The sequence below is a fragment of the Sarcophilus harrisii genome, chromosome 1 (assembly GCF_902635505.1).
Source record: "Sarcophilus harrisii chromosome 1, mSarHar1.11, whole genome shotgun sequence".
In the NCBI taxonomy this organism is placed as follows: domain Eukaryota; kingdom Metazoa; phylum Chordata; class Mammalia; order Dasyuromorphia; family Dasyuridae; genus Sarcophilus; species Sarcophilus harrisii.
In genome coordinates, this window is record NC_045426.1 from 262,460,281 (window position 1) to 262,477,263 (window position 16,983).

At 43.5% G+C, this 16,983-nt stretch overlaps 2 protein-coding genes across 6 annotated transcripts in view; one reads left to right on the forward strand and one right to left on the reverse strand.

The window, feature by feature from the left end:
• MAFK (MAF bZIP transcription factor K) lies at positions 1–16,528 on the reverse strand. 5 transcript variants are annotated; one of them, XM_031941319.1, is made up of 4 exons: positions 16,303–16,526; positions 5,111–5,227; positions 4,182–4,261; positions 1–2,966 (listed from the first exon to the last, which is right to left on the reverse strand). In XM_031941319.1, the coding sequence occupies exons 3-4, from the start codon at positions 4,215–4,217 to the stop codon at positions 2,532–2,534; spliced, it is 471 nt and encodes a 156-aa protein (XP_031797179.1). In that variant the 5' UTR covers positions 4,218–4,261; positions 5,111–5,227; positions 16,303–16,526; the 3' UTR covers positions 1–2,531. The 5 variants fall into 5 exon arrangements, with proteins under 5 accessions (XP_031797179.1, XP_031797171.1, XP_031797162.1 ...); XM_031941311.1 differs by having other exon boundaries at positions 5,111–5,270; XM_031941302.1 differs by having other exon boundaries at positions 5,111–5,298.
• Positions 13,956–16,983, forward strand: part of LOC100933026 (lysosomal alpha-glucosidase) — a 68,571-nt gene continuing 65,543 nt past the window's right edge. The window contains exon 1 of the mRNA XM_012542814.3: positions 13,956–14,036. The gene's annotated coding sequence lies outside the window, so the exon portion shown is untranslated. The remainder of the gene's footprint in view (positions 14,037–16,983) is intronic.

Here is a 16,983-nt window from a genome sequence, read left to right on the forward strand (position 1 = left end):
GAAAAGGGGTGGGGGAGAAAGAAAGGTTTCTTTCTGATGAACCCAGCAAAGCCAAGTGCAGGATTGATCTTGGGCTATGGTACATTTAAGCTTCCCCAAAGCCCATTGATAAGAGTCACATCCCACTCTTCCTCTTCCCCACCTCCCACTCCTACAGACAAACATACAGGTATCTACACGAATAGTAAAGAATCTAGACTGAACCTGGTAGACCAGAGCACTTAGCTGATGCAGAGAACTTTAAAGGATATGCTTCCTGACCAGCAAATGTGACCCTAACTCAGTTTCATTCCCCAACCTTAACAGTCAACACCAATCTATTAGCAGGGTAGGTGGGAGATATGGAAGTAGTAATGCTAAATAAACACCTTCCCAAATGTTTAATAAAAGTCATACAGAAAGTGTTCTGAGGTTACTTTTACTACTCTCCATGGAAAGGAGCCACAGGAAAATATTACTGTGAGATCTTTGATGGCTCAGTTGCTCAGGAAAGAAAAAGCAAGTTAAAGGCTTCAGACAATGTTTGAGCACCAAGGTTGCACAGATTCCCCTCATCTTTTATGCAGTGGTAGAAGAGCACAATTAGATTTTCAAGGATTCACCTGGTAAACCTCCTCAAGCTTTCAGTAATCAACTTCAAAACATACTTCCTCTCAAATCACAAATCACATTCTAGTCTCTTCTGTAACACTCATTTTTGATTTCTTCCAAGGACACAAGATAACCTTTCTCTTTGACCCCTTTCTCTCTCTAGACCCTATCCACTCTCCACCCCACTCTCTTGGCCCACACAAGGTTACTTTTTGTCTCATCTCAAACAGGAACCATACATCAAGTGTACATACTGGGCAGCATCTCTACTGGCACAAAACAGTGCCTTCCAGCTATCAAATACCAGTTCACATCATCAATGATCTGGCACCTCTGTTCCTATCTCTTTCCTCTCCTCCACAACACCCTTAATCCCTCTCACCTTCTTGCTGTAGAACCAAAGGTTTTGCTTATCTTCTTTAGGTTCTCACCTCAACAAAAACTCTTATTTTTGGTATTTCTTCTCTGGGTCCCTTAAAATCCCCGTGTTTCAAAGACTCAATGTTCTCACTGACATGGAGAAGAGCTGACCACATGCAGATCCTTAGAACACAAGACACTATTCACGTAGGCTAAAGGAAGGAGGCTGACATCAGTTCTGAAATGCCTACCTGAGGATCAGTTCTAAATCAACGAACAAGTACACTGGCTCCTCCTCTCTGCCAGTGTCCAATAACCTGTCTGCTGTTTTAGCAGCCGGTCCCATGGGGGAAGGCTTCCCCATGGAACAAGAGGAGGTTGTTTTTGCATCCTTGTGCTCTAACAATCACCCTGTTTGCATATGGGGGGGGGGGTATCTGGATGTCCTGTTTTCCCCAGCACACATGCTACTTCCTCCCTGCTGAAGTTCTCAAGCTGGCTATACTCTCGAGACCATCCTGAACATTTTGTTACTCCTTAAATAACACCTTTGTACTCAATCAGTCCTCTGTGGAACAGACATCCCCTTGCCACTGCTCAGTTTCTGCCCGTAATACTGCTATGATATCTCCCTTGGGGAATGCTGTGCACACGTGTGCATGAGCACACACACGAAACCCTACCTAATACTTTCCACACCTCCTTTACTGGAGCACCAGGGAATCCTAAGCTAACTGCTAAAACAGGGCTGTGAGTGCATTCTAAATGTGGAACACCTGGAAGAATTAAGCTGCACTACATGCCTTCTGTTCAGGTCTTGCTCAGGGAGGGTAGCCAGGCGTTTAGTCATGTCAGGAACCTGAAAATTTATTCCTCATGACTGGGGGACATAGCAGAAAAGGGAGAAGAGGGGAGAGGAGAAATTTAAAGGAGAGGAAGAAAGTTGAAAATATGAGCTAAAAAACTGAGAGCCTTCTATAACTGGTACATCTCAAATCATTCATGTTTACAGAGTCACCACTTCAGTTTCATTTTAAGCACAAAACAGATGTGATGCTGCCTCTTCAGGTGGGCAAGGAGATAGTGCAGAGGTCCCCTTGAACAATAGTTGCCATAGGCTGACACAGGAATCTTCTGGAGTAATTCTCCCTTTTATGGAGAATCTTGGGATTCCATATACATTTCCTGGCTGCCAAATGTCCAAGAGGCATCTCAAGAAATAAACTTTTCCTTGATAACAAGATTTGTTATAGTGACAAAGAGGTGGAAAGAAAAATCTGGGAGTAGGGAAGAAGGGTGAAATAGGAAAGGGGAGTTCAATGGGATTGTTCACCAAAAGGTTTTCCCCTTATCCTACACCCAAACTCAAATTCCTGTCATAAACCATCAAGGGCCACTATGAAAGAGCCATTGAGGGTACCTTTGCGGTGGTCTGCACCGTTTTTGAGGAGACACACCGACTCGACAGGACTGAGGAGACTGACCAAGGACAAGAGACATTTCCCATCCCCTTCTCAAAGGGCTGCCAGTCCCACCCACCCTCACCCTGCCCTCCCTCTAACTTGCAGCTGCCTGGAGCACTAGGATGCAGCTGAGAAGGGCACCGAGGTGGATGATATCTCAGCTGATTTGACGATGGTGATGACGCTGGTGGTGGCAACCTTGGTGGGAGCAATGGGTCCACGGGCCACGGTGCGGGCGAACGTCTGCAAAGCTTCGTATTTGGAGCGCAAGGCATCCAGCTCCAGCTTCATGCTGCTGTTCTCTCGGGCCAGCTTCTCCACCTCCTGCTGCAGCTCCACCCGCTGCCGCTCCAGCTCCTCCTTCTGGGTCACCCGCTTGATGCGGCAGCTGGCGGCATAACCTCGGTTTTTGAGTGTGCGCCGGCGCTGCTTCAGGCGAATCACCTCCTCCTTGGTGAGGCCCCGGAGGTGCTGGTTGAGCTCCCGAACAGACATGGACACCAGCTCATCATCGCTGAGCACCGGGGCGTTCTCTCCTGACTCCTTCTTTACCTGGTAAGAGACCAGAAGCCCAGGTTAACAGTTAGAAAATGGGTGACTTCATCCTGCTGGCTACTAGTGCAAAGAGGCGGCTGGCTGGGATTCCCAAAGTGGGCTGTACAGAGGAATCCAGAGCAATGCCTAGGGGACTCCACAAAGTTATACAAGGCAATGTGTAGACCTGTCCCCTATATTTCCTCAAAAGTAAAAACATGGCTGTACTTGTCAAAAGGTGTTTTGGAGGGATGGCACTGAGGAGCATTGTTCTCATGAACATATCAAAGAAACTACTAAATAAGAATGTGTATATAAGCTAGGCAAGCTAGGAACCTAGCCTGGCCAGTCAATTCCAAACATGTATATGACAGGCTGTTTTAGAATCCTCCACTAACACAAGAAGGCAATAAATTTTATTAGTCACACATCCCACATCAAAATAAAATACCTATTTCAACTTCTAGAAAAGAAGTCTATTATTAAATCCACACACTTTATTAGAAGGCCATACACTGAAAAAAGAAAAAAAAAAAGATACAAACAAATAAAAACCCCTCAAAGCCCAACCTAAACAAACCGACCAACCAATTAGATTACAGACATGGCAGACAAAAATCTTGTCTATACATCACTATCTACTCTCCTGCTTCTCTCTCCAGGTTTCTAATCATTACTGCTCCAGAGGAAAAGCTTCAGATGTTCCTTCCTAGTGCATCTGAGAGAATATCTATGCTCAAAGAACAGGATCAATGAAATATCTGCTAAGTATTATACAAAGACAGAATATGAAACAGTTCCTGCCTGCCCTTAAAGAGCAAAGTTCTCAGACTACTGATTTTTGGTTCAAAAAAGTAATCCTCAACCTTTCATTCTAAAGCATCCAGAAATCAGAACCTAAGAAACCTCAATATTCTACCACCAAGTGGAACTGAGCTGGCAAAGGATTAGGGTCTTCTCACATCTTGTAAACTGGGTGCCCCTAGATACTCTCATCATCTCTCCTTCACTTGATTTTCTGGGATGTCAATTCTAATCCAACGAAACCTGAACACAGGCCCTTATTAGGAAAGTAGGGTCAGCTACTAGTGCTCTGAACTCTGGAATAAAAGATACACACCACACAAGGTATTATTCCATACAAGTGACCTTTGGTAGAACCTGATTCTGTCCCAAATTTCTGGAAGTTTCTTGGGATCTACCTGAAACTACCTAAATGAAATTCCTTCTTACCTTTAATGCCTTGTTCGGTTTAGGATTAGTCGTCATAACCTGGGCACAGTCACCTGGACAGAACTGATTGGAAAATGCAACTGGAAAAAAAATAAACAAACAAGCAACACAGGTTAAGAAATGCCTAGGCTCAGAACACCAGAAAGATCTTCTGATATGCTACTCTCAGAGGGCTGATGTTTTCCCTTCCAGAGAGGCGCTAACTATAAACATTGCCCTAACCATGATGAACGAAGAGCCACGGTCCTAAGGCCAAAAGTTCTTATCTTCTTTAAAAGAAGGTCCAGAAAGGACACCACCCCAAAAGTGATGGTACAGTGTAACTTTCACAGCCACAGATACTTTGCTCTAGGTATTCAGGGGTCCTATGTGCAGTGGTTAACATATTGTTTTAAAACAAGTATTTAGCATTAGTAACCCCTCCCCCCCTTGCTGCAATATCCATTGGTTAGATTTTTAATATTCCTTAGTTCTGTACTACAGGAAAAGTGTCCTTCTTAGATGAAATACTACCCATGGACATTCCTCACTTCATGTTATTCCACCCCATGGAACAAGGAGCTACATTTTCAGCTGTAATGGAGATTGACAGCATGTTCTGAAAACCGAAGCAACAATTTACAGAATGGTAATGGGTGAAAACCTGAACCTCTTGCCTGAGTGGCAGCACTGCTCAATACTTTACAACACACCCACACTCCAAGAAACAGCATTTCCCACCTTCCTATAGGTCTATAGCCCAGAGACCTGACTGCAACCACAAAGGTAGTCCCTTCAGTGAGATGACATCCTTTGCTGTCACCTTGCTTTCTCATAATGAACTCTGGTTGTAACACTTGCAACCCAAACCTAGCCCCAGGTCCCTCCTCCTGGTACCCTGCCTCCAGAGCATCGATGCTGCCAGGTGAGCCCGCCCATCAAGTACCTACCGCGGAAAAGGGCACTGCAGTTGTGACATCACCACCTCCTCCTATGCTGCCCACAACATCCTGACCCCACGATTTGAAGAGCGTGGAAGGACTCCGGCTGAGACTACCCCGTGGTCCCTGATGAGGAGGGAGTCAATGAGCTGGATTTCGAAGCCTGTAGCTGGAGAGTGAGATGGGCAGCAGCAGCACTGGGTGTATGGAGGGAGCACACAGACTGTGTCTGGCGGGAGTTCTCCCCTCAGTCACCCACCAACCAGTCCCCTCCACCCTCCCTTCTCATTTTCACGTCTGCATTGTGTCACACATTCTAATCATTCATGAAAAACCCAGCCAAAGCATCCCAAGCATGATTCCCCTCTGATAGTTGCCATGGTGACCTTGGGAAAGTAGCCAACCCTGAGATGGTAGTCATGGAAACCGAGAAGCCCAAAAGGAATAATGACTTTGGGTCATGTCTGTGCAAAGACATCACGAGGTCGACAGACAGTAAACAAACTCATTCATATCCCCAAACAACTGGGGAAGGGGCTGAAAGGCCAAGGGGTCAAGAGGAACTAGGCTTGACAGCAAGCTGCTTTGCCTGAGCATGAACAACTAATATACAAGCTGCTACCTCCCTCCCTTAACCTTCCCAAATGCTAAGCAAGATGTGACAGAAGGAAGAGAATCAGAGAGACAGATCTAGAAAGGCAGAGTGTACATGGAGAAGATCCTTTGACTCCAAAGGATGAGGCCACATGAAAATCTCTATTTTTTGATATGGACTAGACAGGGTGGATAATTTTCCATTTCCCTCGCCTGCTTTGATCTCCCTTAGTCTGTCTCACTTTCATTCCTGCAGCATAGACTGCCAGGAGACAAGCTGTGATAAATGAGCTCTGGCACAGAATCCCTTGGCTGCAGCAGCACCTGGGACCCTCTGCCCTCTGAGCTTGCTTTCTACTCTTTCTCCATCTGTCCTTTCTGCACCTTGTCTTCAGAGGACCCTCTTTTCTGGAGTTATAAAGAAACAGGGAAAATGATGTAGTACAAGCAGATCTTCAAAAGAGAACCTACGAAAATAACCCCATTAGAATAGCCCTTAAGTAAAAACACGACCGAACTCTCAATGAGCATGCTAGTGACATATACCCACCAAAATAATGAATAGAATCATATTGGAATAAAGGTTCAGATAGGCATCTTAGGACAACTTTCAGATGGTCCAAAAAGAATGAACGCTTAAGTATAGTTGTATGCCTGTGTATGGATGGAATGGGAAAGGTTGTAGTGGAATGATCATCAACAAATGGAAAATACTTGTTCTGGGATTTCCAATCTTTTCTTATCAGTTTGGCATGACATAATTGTTTTTCTGAGACATTTTCCCTTCTAACTCGGTACCAGAAATCAAAATAACTTCACAGAAAATAGTTAGGAATCAGCACTACTCAAACTGTCCCAGTGACCGACCTGCTGGAGCCCGGCAGCTGGGAAAGTGATGAAAAACTTTTCCATGTCCAAAAGGAACAGGCGTCAGTATCTATTCCAACGTGTGTGCGGGTGCACGCACATGTACGCAGGCGCGCACACACATACAGAGCATCAGAGCACAAGGCCTTGCAGTCAGTCTGTGACATAGCTATGCCATGAGTCACCAGCTGTTTACAGAGTTTGAGAGCTCACATTCCCACAGAACCAGAAACTCCTCCCATCCCTACAAGGATACACATGCTGAGTCCCCACTGCTTGCATTTGGCAGAGGTAAACTGCAAAAGCAAAGTCAAAGTGGAGAAGGGGGAGAACCCAACTCAAATCCACTGACTGCACAAAAACGCATTTCACTCTTCATTGACTGGACTTTCGAGAAAAATGAAAAAGTAAAAACTTGAATAGCTACTTAGAAGCCTGAGAGAAACAGTCAATCTGCTAATATCTCCATGAATGATGAGTGTGTGGTCCAATAATACATTTAATTATAAGAATGGTTGCTACAAAGAGGAGAAATAATAAAGTAATATGGGGATAGGTTAGTCCACACTGAATTCTCTATCTACAAGTTGACTTGCTTTCCACAGGACTCTGTGGAGGCTATATATACAATATGAAAAAGATATCTTCCTTTTACCCTCATAACTAAGAACTCAAGTAAATCATTTAACCTCTCTGGACCTCAGTTTCCTGATCTGTAAAATGAGTAGGATGGAGTAGCTGGCTTCTGAGGTCACTCATAGTTATCTATGATCTTATGACAGGGCTACGGCCCTCCCCTTAGCCAAGCATTGGCCATTTTATGAGGGGCTTGCATTTATATTAACACTGAAGACACTGGAACTTTATCCTATCTTGCTCAGCCCAGACTGATTTCATTTAGTTAGAACAGTAATGGACAGAGAGATGAGCATATTCCAATATATATAACTGCTACTGTCATCCAGAATTGCAAAAATTGTGTTTGTTCCCCAACGTGTTGGTCATATCACAGAATGGTATTCTACTAAAATGTTTACTGCTTTTGCACATGGGGTAGTCAATTAGCTATTTAACATCAAAAGCTCTGAGGCTCAATTTGATAGGTTCTTACATATATAAATGGAATGAATAGACCTGTATTTACATACTACTTAGTATCCAAATCTTTTTTATAATGAGGCTGTCTGAACACAAAATAGAACAAAAAAAAAAAATTAGAATCCCAAAGTCCATAGACAAAATGAAGCTACAGCCTCAAAGTCATTCACTAGAGGCCCAGATAAAGCAAGCTGAGAATAGAGAAGGGCCATGGTAAATGAGTTAAGGAATCAAGAGTCTAAAACAGGGTCTCTTGGTTTGGTTTTGTTTTCTCCCTTTGGCCAATGGCACCTGAGGCAATAGGTGACTCTAGTGGACAGAACACTGGGCTTGAAGGTGCAAAGACCTGAATCTCTATCCAGCCTCAGACATCTCTTTAACTGTATCAATCTAGTCAAGTTGCTTAACCTCTGACTGCCTGACAAAAAGATGCACTAAAGATTAAAATGGCAAACCACACTCCAGTATCTTTGCCAATAAAATGCCAAGGACATTGGATCCATGGGGTCAAAAAGAGTCAGAGACAATTAATCAACTGAACAATAGCCGTGGACTCCCAAGGAGTCTGTGGATAGGTTTCAGGAGAGTCTGTAAATCTGAATGGAATTTTTTTTTTTTTTTTTTTTTTTTTTTTTTACATTTTTATGTTTGCTAGGTTCTAACTGAAATTGAGCGTTTCCTTCAATTATTTTAAAAAAAAATTGTTCCAGGAAGGGTTCCATAGATATCTCCAGACTGCTAAAGGGGTCCATGACACAAAAAATGGTTAAGGAATTCCTGAACTAAAGGAAAAACAACCGTCTCCTCAGCAAGCTTCTCTCTTCCTTTTGTTAAATTTTACTTTTAGAAACTAAGATAGGACACTGCCTCCTTGGACAGGGAAGGCCAACAATCACCAAACTGGAGTGCAGACTCTTCCTGCAAGGTTTTTAATGCTGCAATAGAATATATTTATTAGCTTTTCTAGCAATTAGACTCTTATTCACCCAGCTCAACAACCTGGCTTTTAAAGGAGAGATCTTGGTTAATGACTTAGGCTATCTTGATTAATAAATTGAGAATTTGAAAAGAAGCTGAATTATCACCTTTTATCTAGAATCATACTGTATCAGGTCAGAATAGCAAGTAGAAAAGGTGGTTTGCTTGACTTGTGAAAGTCAGGAGGGTTTGCCAATCTCAGATTCTCTCCAGGTGTTTTCTTCTACCTTATTTCAGTATCCAAACATACCATTTTTCAAATTCAACACAAAACTATTTTAAAAGTGTGATATAGTAAGATTCATACTGGGAAACAGACAGGATGGTATCATTTATTTTTAAGTATTAAATGTATACCATGGTAGCCTTTTTGCCCCCTACTTTATAGAATCAAATAATGATTCCCCATACTTGCCTTCCAGCTCTTCACTAAAGGATTTAAAGCATACTCTTTCTAATTATACTGCCTTAAATAAGTCCTGTATTGTTACTTCCTGTCACTTCCTGGATTGGGAGACCTTCCAAGTAGTTTCTAATCTTATTCTTCACCCCAGTTCACTAACATTTTGAAAAAATAGGTCTAAGCAGTTAGGAAGAGACTTCAATGGGAGGGGGAGGGAGGGGGAAGGGTTGTCTGACAAAAAAGCTCTGAGTCAGTTAAGGACCATCTTCTCTAAGGGCAGAGAGAGGAACATTATTACTAGGAGGCACACCACCAAGGGATGAAATTTTTCTGGTCACAGAAATTCACAGAGACTATGTGCAGTACAGAGGGTTGTCACTCCATCAGTAGGGAGAGCACTGCCAAAATGGCCAATCACTAAAGTATAACAATGGTACCCTGTTATTTGGTCTTATGGTACATATATCTAAAGATACACAAAATGGTCAAATTCTTATTGCTTAAAATACTAACAATAGAATATATTATCTATTTACAGAGGGAAGGCAAACAAAGAGATGTGTTTCACATATGTCATAGATAGTCATAAAAGTGCTGTTTGTGGAATTAATGAATGTAATTAAAAGAAAAAATATCCTTAAAATGGTACTTGGAAACCATTGACATTTGAGAAGTACCATAGCAATGGTCGCATGTCAGGAAAATACATACCAAGAGCATTAATCAGGACTCAAACCACAAGGGTTTTAGAAACTAGAATCAACATTTTCAAGAATTTAAACCAAGAATTGCAGGGTACTAAAATTTGCCAACACGCTTAAAACAAGTGTTTTCCTTTTTACCAATGGCTTAAAATAAGGGAGTACTGCATTAGCAACTGTTCACAGATACTGAAGCTCTCATTGGCAGTATCAATTTCCTATTATTGTGTCTGACTTAAAATGTACTAACAAAATTTTTAGCATGAATAGGCATAGTTATGTGTGGAAACATTTTTATATTTTAGTGATGTTGCCAGAGAATTTTAGTGAACTAATCACCATGTTGGGATTTGATATTAAGAATTCTAATTTGTGTTGCATTTAGCAAGTCATTTTCTCTCTTCTCTGCAGCTAATAACTATGAGTGTTTATTTACCCTCTGGTTCTGTAGAAGCATCCTTGTGAAGGTTTATACATTTACCACATGTCTGCTAGTCACTGGACAAGGATAATCTTTCAATATTGGTCTCAAAGGAGTGGTGACTTTTAACCTCAAATCAGAGACTGTACCTAAATGCCACTGTACATTCAATAAGTATTAACAGGACAATTAATTTGCTTTGAAAACAAAGGATCTCATAAATGTCTTTGATCTCCTAAATAATCTTGATGAAATCAATAAGCTGTAGTTATTATGTGATAAAAATTCAAATAAATGGAAGATCCAGGAGAAGGTCTCATGGTCTTTTTGGTCTTTTAGTAGAGTCTGAAGGAATTGGGAATCAGGACAGAAATAATAGAGGACAAAGCTGAAGATGAGAGTTATGTACAAAAAAAAAGGAAAATCATAGTAAAAATGGAATTTCTTTCCCTCAGAGATAAGATTTGAACAGACAACTCCTCTAGAGTAGTTTAGGTGCCCAATTTTGCCAGCCTAGAGATGACTACTATAGATGCTTTTCTGTGACTTTTTAGTCTTAGTTTTAGGGACATTCACAATGAAAAACTCTGTAGGCTATAAGCATCCCAATATAGTTCTATTCCTCTCTGTGATAACTGCCCTCACAGATAAGATTCTACTTTCGATGTTCAAAGAGAATTAGGATTTTTTCTTATAAAGAAAATCAAGGAACTGACCATATATTAATAGTACTTCAAGTTATGTAGTGTGACATGTTGAAGTCTCTTGAGAAAGAGTAAATTTCTATATATTTTTAAGACTTACAACTTATTTTTGATGACACAATATATGAAGAATATTAAGCTGTGCACTTTTAGTTTCAATTTCACTACGCCCCCCCCCCCATCTTGTCATTGGATGAAGCTATTCTTATCATTACAGGTATTAGATGTGATGATTTCAAATACAGGGAAGCACAAAGCATCGAAATAAAAAAATTAAAGCGTTGATCCAAGAGTGATACGTATACAATGTTAATAAAAAAAACAAAAGCAGCAGATGAAGTGCAAAACAATCACTTGCAACAAATAACTAAGACCTGGAATCTGTAAAAATGAGTTATATCTTCTCTGGCAAAATTTATTTTAACAAGTAATAAAAGTTGAGATTTAGACACTTTAATAGGTATATAAGGGCACAGCATTAGATAGATAGTAGTTATTCAGAAAATAGCAGTTTGATTATGAATAATCCAAGTTTGTTCCACAAACTAGATAAGGTACGACTAAGTAAGGTTACATAGTAAGGGATTACTGTAACTCTTTGGAGCAGAAGATTAAAAATTCTTGAACAGTGAAAAAGTCAATTATTTCTACTCTGCCTCTGCCTTACAAACACATTTGCTAGGTAGGTATGTGCCCTACCTTGTCTATCCCCAGCATCATTATTGTTGAACACTTCCACCAGTTCATCTGTAGCCTGGAGGTTATACCTTGGTTGCCTTGCCCTCTTGTAAGAAATGTATTTGTACTTAAATTAAAAACCATAGTGCTTCTGGTCACCTTACATTTGGAAGTAGGTATCTATGGCACTCCACTGGAACTCAAGGCAAGCCTAGCTGCTACTGCTGTCAGAAGGCTGAAGCTATTATAGGACAAAGCCTATCACCTACAATTTGATTTGACCTGACTCGGATCTCCAGATAGTCTCATCTCCTAGCACATAATGTGAAAATGAATGTAGTACAAGTATGTATCAACCATGCACAGAGACATAATCTTGCCCTGATAAACGGTCTGGTAAGAGTTGACACTTTAGTGTTAATATTCTTCTGTTCCCAAGGAGTACCATATTAATTTCTGGCTACTATAAAGGAAAGTTCTTCATCATAAAGCCCTCCTTGTCCAGGCCTCAGCTTCCTCATTTGCAAAATGAGGGAGTGAGATTACATGACCTCTAAGGTCCCTTCCACCTTTAAATCTATGATCCTATGAACCTCCATCTTATCCCTTTATAGAAGTGTCCTCTCTTCCCCAAGGTAAATGACAATTGTTAATTTCCTAAAACAGTAATAAGGGGGAAACATGACGACACTGTGAATTATGGAAAGCAAAAGTATCAAGCATAACTCCCATTAACAGAGACCGGGGAGGGTGGGGAGTAGAGAGAGAAGGGTGAGTCACTGTTTACTGCTCCAAGGAGAAGCTACGCAGAAAATTCTCCCAGCTGGCCAGCTTTCCATTTCCTTTATGGACCAGAACCTGAATCCAGTAAGATAGTTTCAGGAACTCTCAGACTCAAGGACTTTATCAATATGATTTTTAAATAAGTAGCTGGAAAATAATCACCAAGTCATGCTTGAGCTTGGGTATAAATGTACTTGGGAAGTTATGGTTAAGGTAAGAATTAGAGTAGACAAAATTTTATGGTTTGAAAAAGGCTCGTGACAAAGATCCAAATAGTGTCAGAGAAAGAAAAATGGATTCAGCCAATTCAGACACATAGTAAATGTTGCCTTCCCCAAATAATCTCTGCTCGACTCCCATTTTTAGCAACCACCTTGAAAGTCAAGCAATGCTATACTTGGAATGGTTCCCTTAAAGCTTGTACTGTGTTTAAGCATAGAAGGCAAATTTCATTCTTGGGAGGATTTCTGGTTCTATTTTATAAAACTCCCCCAAAAATTTTGGTAAAAAGTTTTATTTAATTTTAGGAGGGAAGAGACACGGAACATGTCAGGTGAACAGAGAAGCATGGATCCTGTAAATGACAGTGGCTAAATTTCTTCCTTTTGGGACAATGTATTGCAGAGTACCTCAGCTATTTGCATGCATTCATATTGCTCCACAAAATGCCATTTACCCCCAGCCCCCATCCAACAGGTCAAGAGTTTCAAATTATTTTGTTTTGTTTTTTAAACTGATCTGATCATCTCTCTTACTATGTCTATCAAAAACCAAACCAAACCAAAAAATAAAAAATCCAAACACACACAAAAACATTAGGTTTTAAATAAGCTAAACATGATGTGACATTAAGCTACATTACACTTATCAGGATGTCCTTTAAAGATGATCAAAATAAAACAGAGCCCTCTACAAAGCCAATAGGACATAAGAAAATCGGACAAAGGTAGAGGGAAGGACAGTGTATAAGGCAAATTACATGCACTCATAAAAATCTACTGCTTACAGGAATGGAACTAACATCTCAACCTAATAAGGAGTAGATGTCCTAGTTTCTCTCTTGACTGCCAAAATCAGTATGAAAAAACAAACAAACCAATATCATAAAATTAAAAATACAAGATAGACACAATACATTCCTTCCAAAACCAAAGTACTCACCCCTCCCCGCCCCTGGAGTTAGGGCAAATAAAAAGTTAGTTTATTTGCGTGCAAAATGAGTACTGTATGTAATACCACAGGGAAAGTACCGTGATTGTTTCTACTTTTTTAGACATACCCCATTCAAGAAGAAACTCAACTAAGAAGGATGAGAGTCTTCACTGCAAAGATTTGGCAGATGGGAAAGAAAAAGCTCACAGTTGTTTTCCTAAGAACTTATAATGTAGACACTCTAGAAATAACAATCGAAGACACCAAAGCCCGAGGCTCAAAGCCCACACATCAGGTCACTAATGACGAGACATTTATGTATAAACAACTATGGAAGCGCTTCCCAACTGTCTTCATTCTTCACACAGCCAGACTTTGGGTAAGAGCAGGGTTAAATTCCCTTTCCCTGCTGCTGATGTTGTATAATGAATGCTATTGGATAGGAGCAACGCCAGTCATCTGTAGGAAGTGACTGTGGTAGGAAGGCTTTTCAGCATTACCAAGGGAAGAGAGAGTGTACAAGTTGAACCGGCTATCTCAGGGCGGAAGCAGCAAGGTAAATAAATTAAATTCTAAACCAGGCTGGAGGCTGCCCGTGCTGTGCGGGCGTGGGGCGCACGCAACCTCACACACACGATCTCCTGAGGCTTCTGGGGGTCAAAGAGAAAGAGAGGAACTCAGCCATGCTAAAATTTCCATTCAGCCTCCCTAGGAGCAAATCTGGCCTCTGCGTTAACCTGGGATGGGTGGGTTTGTCTGAACGTTAAAAAGGTAATGGAGGCTATTTCCGGTTTTCACTAGGTTGGCCAGGCTCCGGGCTCTAGCATACCATAGGAACCCCCTTTCTCACTGACTGGGCTACTTGGAGGAATATTCCAGTATCGAACCTTAAAATGGGAGGCTTGGGGCTTTGTTTCTTAACCCTGGCTTACGTGAACATATGTAATTTTGAAGATGTTTCTCTAATCTCCCATTTTAAAAAAATGCACTTCTTTTAGAGAAAAAAGGACTGGAATTGGACATCTCTTTTTCTTACCTCTGCCACTGATCCCTTAGGAGTAGAAGGCAGTCACTTTTTTTTTTTTTTTGCCTCAATATCCTCATTTGTAAATGGAAAAATTTTCAAAAATCTTGAATCAATTTTTAACCATTATATATAACACTCAAGTACAAAATGGGTACTAATGTGAATATTCCATTTCAATTCACCCTTTCCTGTTTGAGTAAATATTCCAGACTAAAATTCCGAAAGAGTAAATAAACATTAACTAAAATTAGTTTTAATCGATTGTCAGCAAAAGTAACTACCTAGGACTGGTTTTCCAGCCATTTTCTTAACGGATCACTCAGGTTTCACGAAGGTATTTAGAAAGGTCAACAACTTCTATAGTCTAAACTGGCTAATTAAAAATGCTACCTAAGTTTCTAAGCACCTTTTAAAATCTAAAAAATAGCAGCGGCTTCCTAGCCTTTCTAAACTGGAAAATAAAACTAAATGAAACATCCCAGAACCTAGGGAGCTTTCTAATTGGCACATAGAGCCATCGTGCCTTATCTCGGGACATCTCTTAGTACAAGGCAGAAAGAAACCCTTTAAGTTCAGAAGCCCGTCACTCAACCTACCAATTTAGTTTCCTAAACAGATTGGAATTATCTAGAGTGGTCTGTAATGGAGACCATATACCAGTGGCATAAGATTTTGGTGCTACTTTGGGGTCAATTGCGTATAGCACAGCTCCAAATGACAATAGACATTATTCAAATGAACTGTGATTAAGCTGACCCTGACATGCAGCAGCAGGTACTTACAGTGAGATAACAGGATGAGACCTCTCATACTTCAGTTAAGAAGCGCCATCAGATCCCTAAATCTACAAGTTTGTGTAGCAGAGAGGCAACTGCTGGACTGAAAGAAAAAGTCCAAAGGCCAGGTAACCGACAGAGAGGATACTATGAAGTTACAACTCTGGCGCTCCCGGCCTCCCACACCATCCGCACTAGCCCCCGCGGGAAGCGCAGCCCGTGGTTTGATAGCTGGCTCACCTACTCGGAGCCTGGCAGGGTCCGGGGAGAGGCGCCGGGCCGCCCAGAGGCGCAGCGCGGTTAGCCTCCAACCGGCCCGTTCCCATGCATGCTCCCCACCTCGTGATGCCCCCTCACCCCTAGCTCTCTGGCAGGGCCCAGCGCCTCTTCCTTTCCTCCCGGACGGGGGGCCCCAAAGTTTCCCCCGTCTCCTCTCTAACCCCACCCTGCGGGGTTCCTTTTTTCCTGGGGCGCGAAGCGGGAGCCTCGGCGGGTCTGAGGTTTTCTCAGGGGGGCTGGGGGCGCCACGTGCCGGTCCCGGGTCTCCCCGCGGGGCGGTCAGCACGTGTCTCCCCCTCCGCCCCCTGGTTCGGGCACGTGTCTCCCCAGAAGGATGACTCAGCGATTTGGGGGTAACAGAGGGAGGGGGGAAGGAGCCGGTCCGGGGGAAGGAGGGAGAGGCGGGAGGGGCGATCCCCAGGCTCGCGGGGCGCCAGCCCTGCCCGGGCGGGACAGTACGGGACGGAGCGGGGGCAGCACGTGCGGGCAGCGCGAGCAAAGCGGAAGGGGGCGAAGGACCGGGCAGGGGGGGAGGAGGGCCGACGCCGCCCCCCGCCCCGGGACCCTGGAAAGTGGGGAGGGGGCACCACGCCCCCGCCGCCGCCGCCGCCGCCGCCGCCGGCCTCAGATTGGGGCGGGTCCCATCCTCAAGCGCCCCGCCCCCCCTCTGCCCAACCGTCCAGCGGTGGGTCCGTTACCCCCGGCTCTCCCGACCCAACCGCCAGCAGCCGCCTTCTTACCTGGGGCGCGGGCACGCGGCGGGGCCTGGCGGGGGGCGGCGGCGGCGGCGGCGGGGACGCGCGGTGGCTGCTCCGACTTCGGCGACTCCTCGCGGGGACGCGCTTCCCCACTTTGCCTCCTCCTCCTCCTCCGACTTCGGGAATAACAACAACCCCCCCAGTCCTCAGCATCTGACACTCCGCTTCCGGGATCGCGCGTCAGCGCGCGTCATCTGGCCACGCCCACTCTCCTCCTCCTCCCCGCCCCCCCCCTTCCCCATCACCCCAGCCTGTTCTCCCCGGCGACGGGCCGAGGGGGGGGCACCGCCCTTCTCGCGCCCTCCTCGCGCCTCCCGCCCCATTCATTCACATCCCGCCCCCGCCCGGGCCCGTCCTGCCCCGACCTGCGAGATGGGGGGGGGGGGGAGAGGGAAGAGAGGGAGGGACAGGAGGGGAGGAGACAAGTGTAAGCCTCTGGAAGGGTGGGACCATGCCCCCCCCATCACTGGGCTGGACACATGATGATTATTACAATAATAAAGTTATAATAACAAAAACAAAACCATTCCTGTAGGGACTCATCGTTCGCCAAGTTCTCCCACAGCTGCGGCTTCTTGTGATGCCCATTTTACAGATGAGGAAACTGAGCAGCAGGTGGGGATGGAGGCTGAGCCAGTTACGGACCTCGGGCCTTTCGAAAGC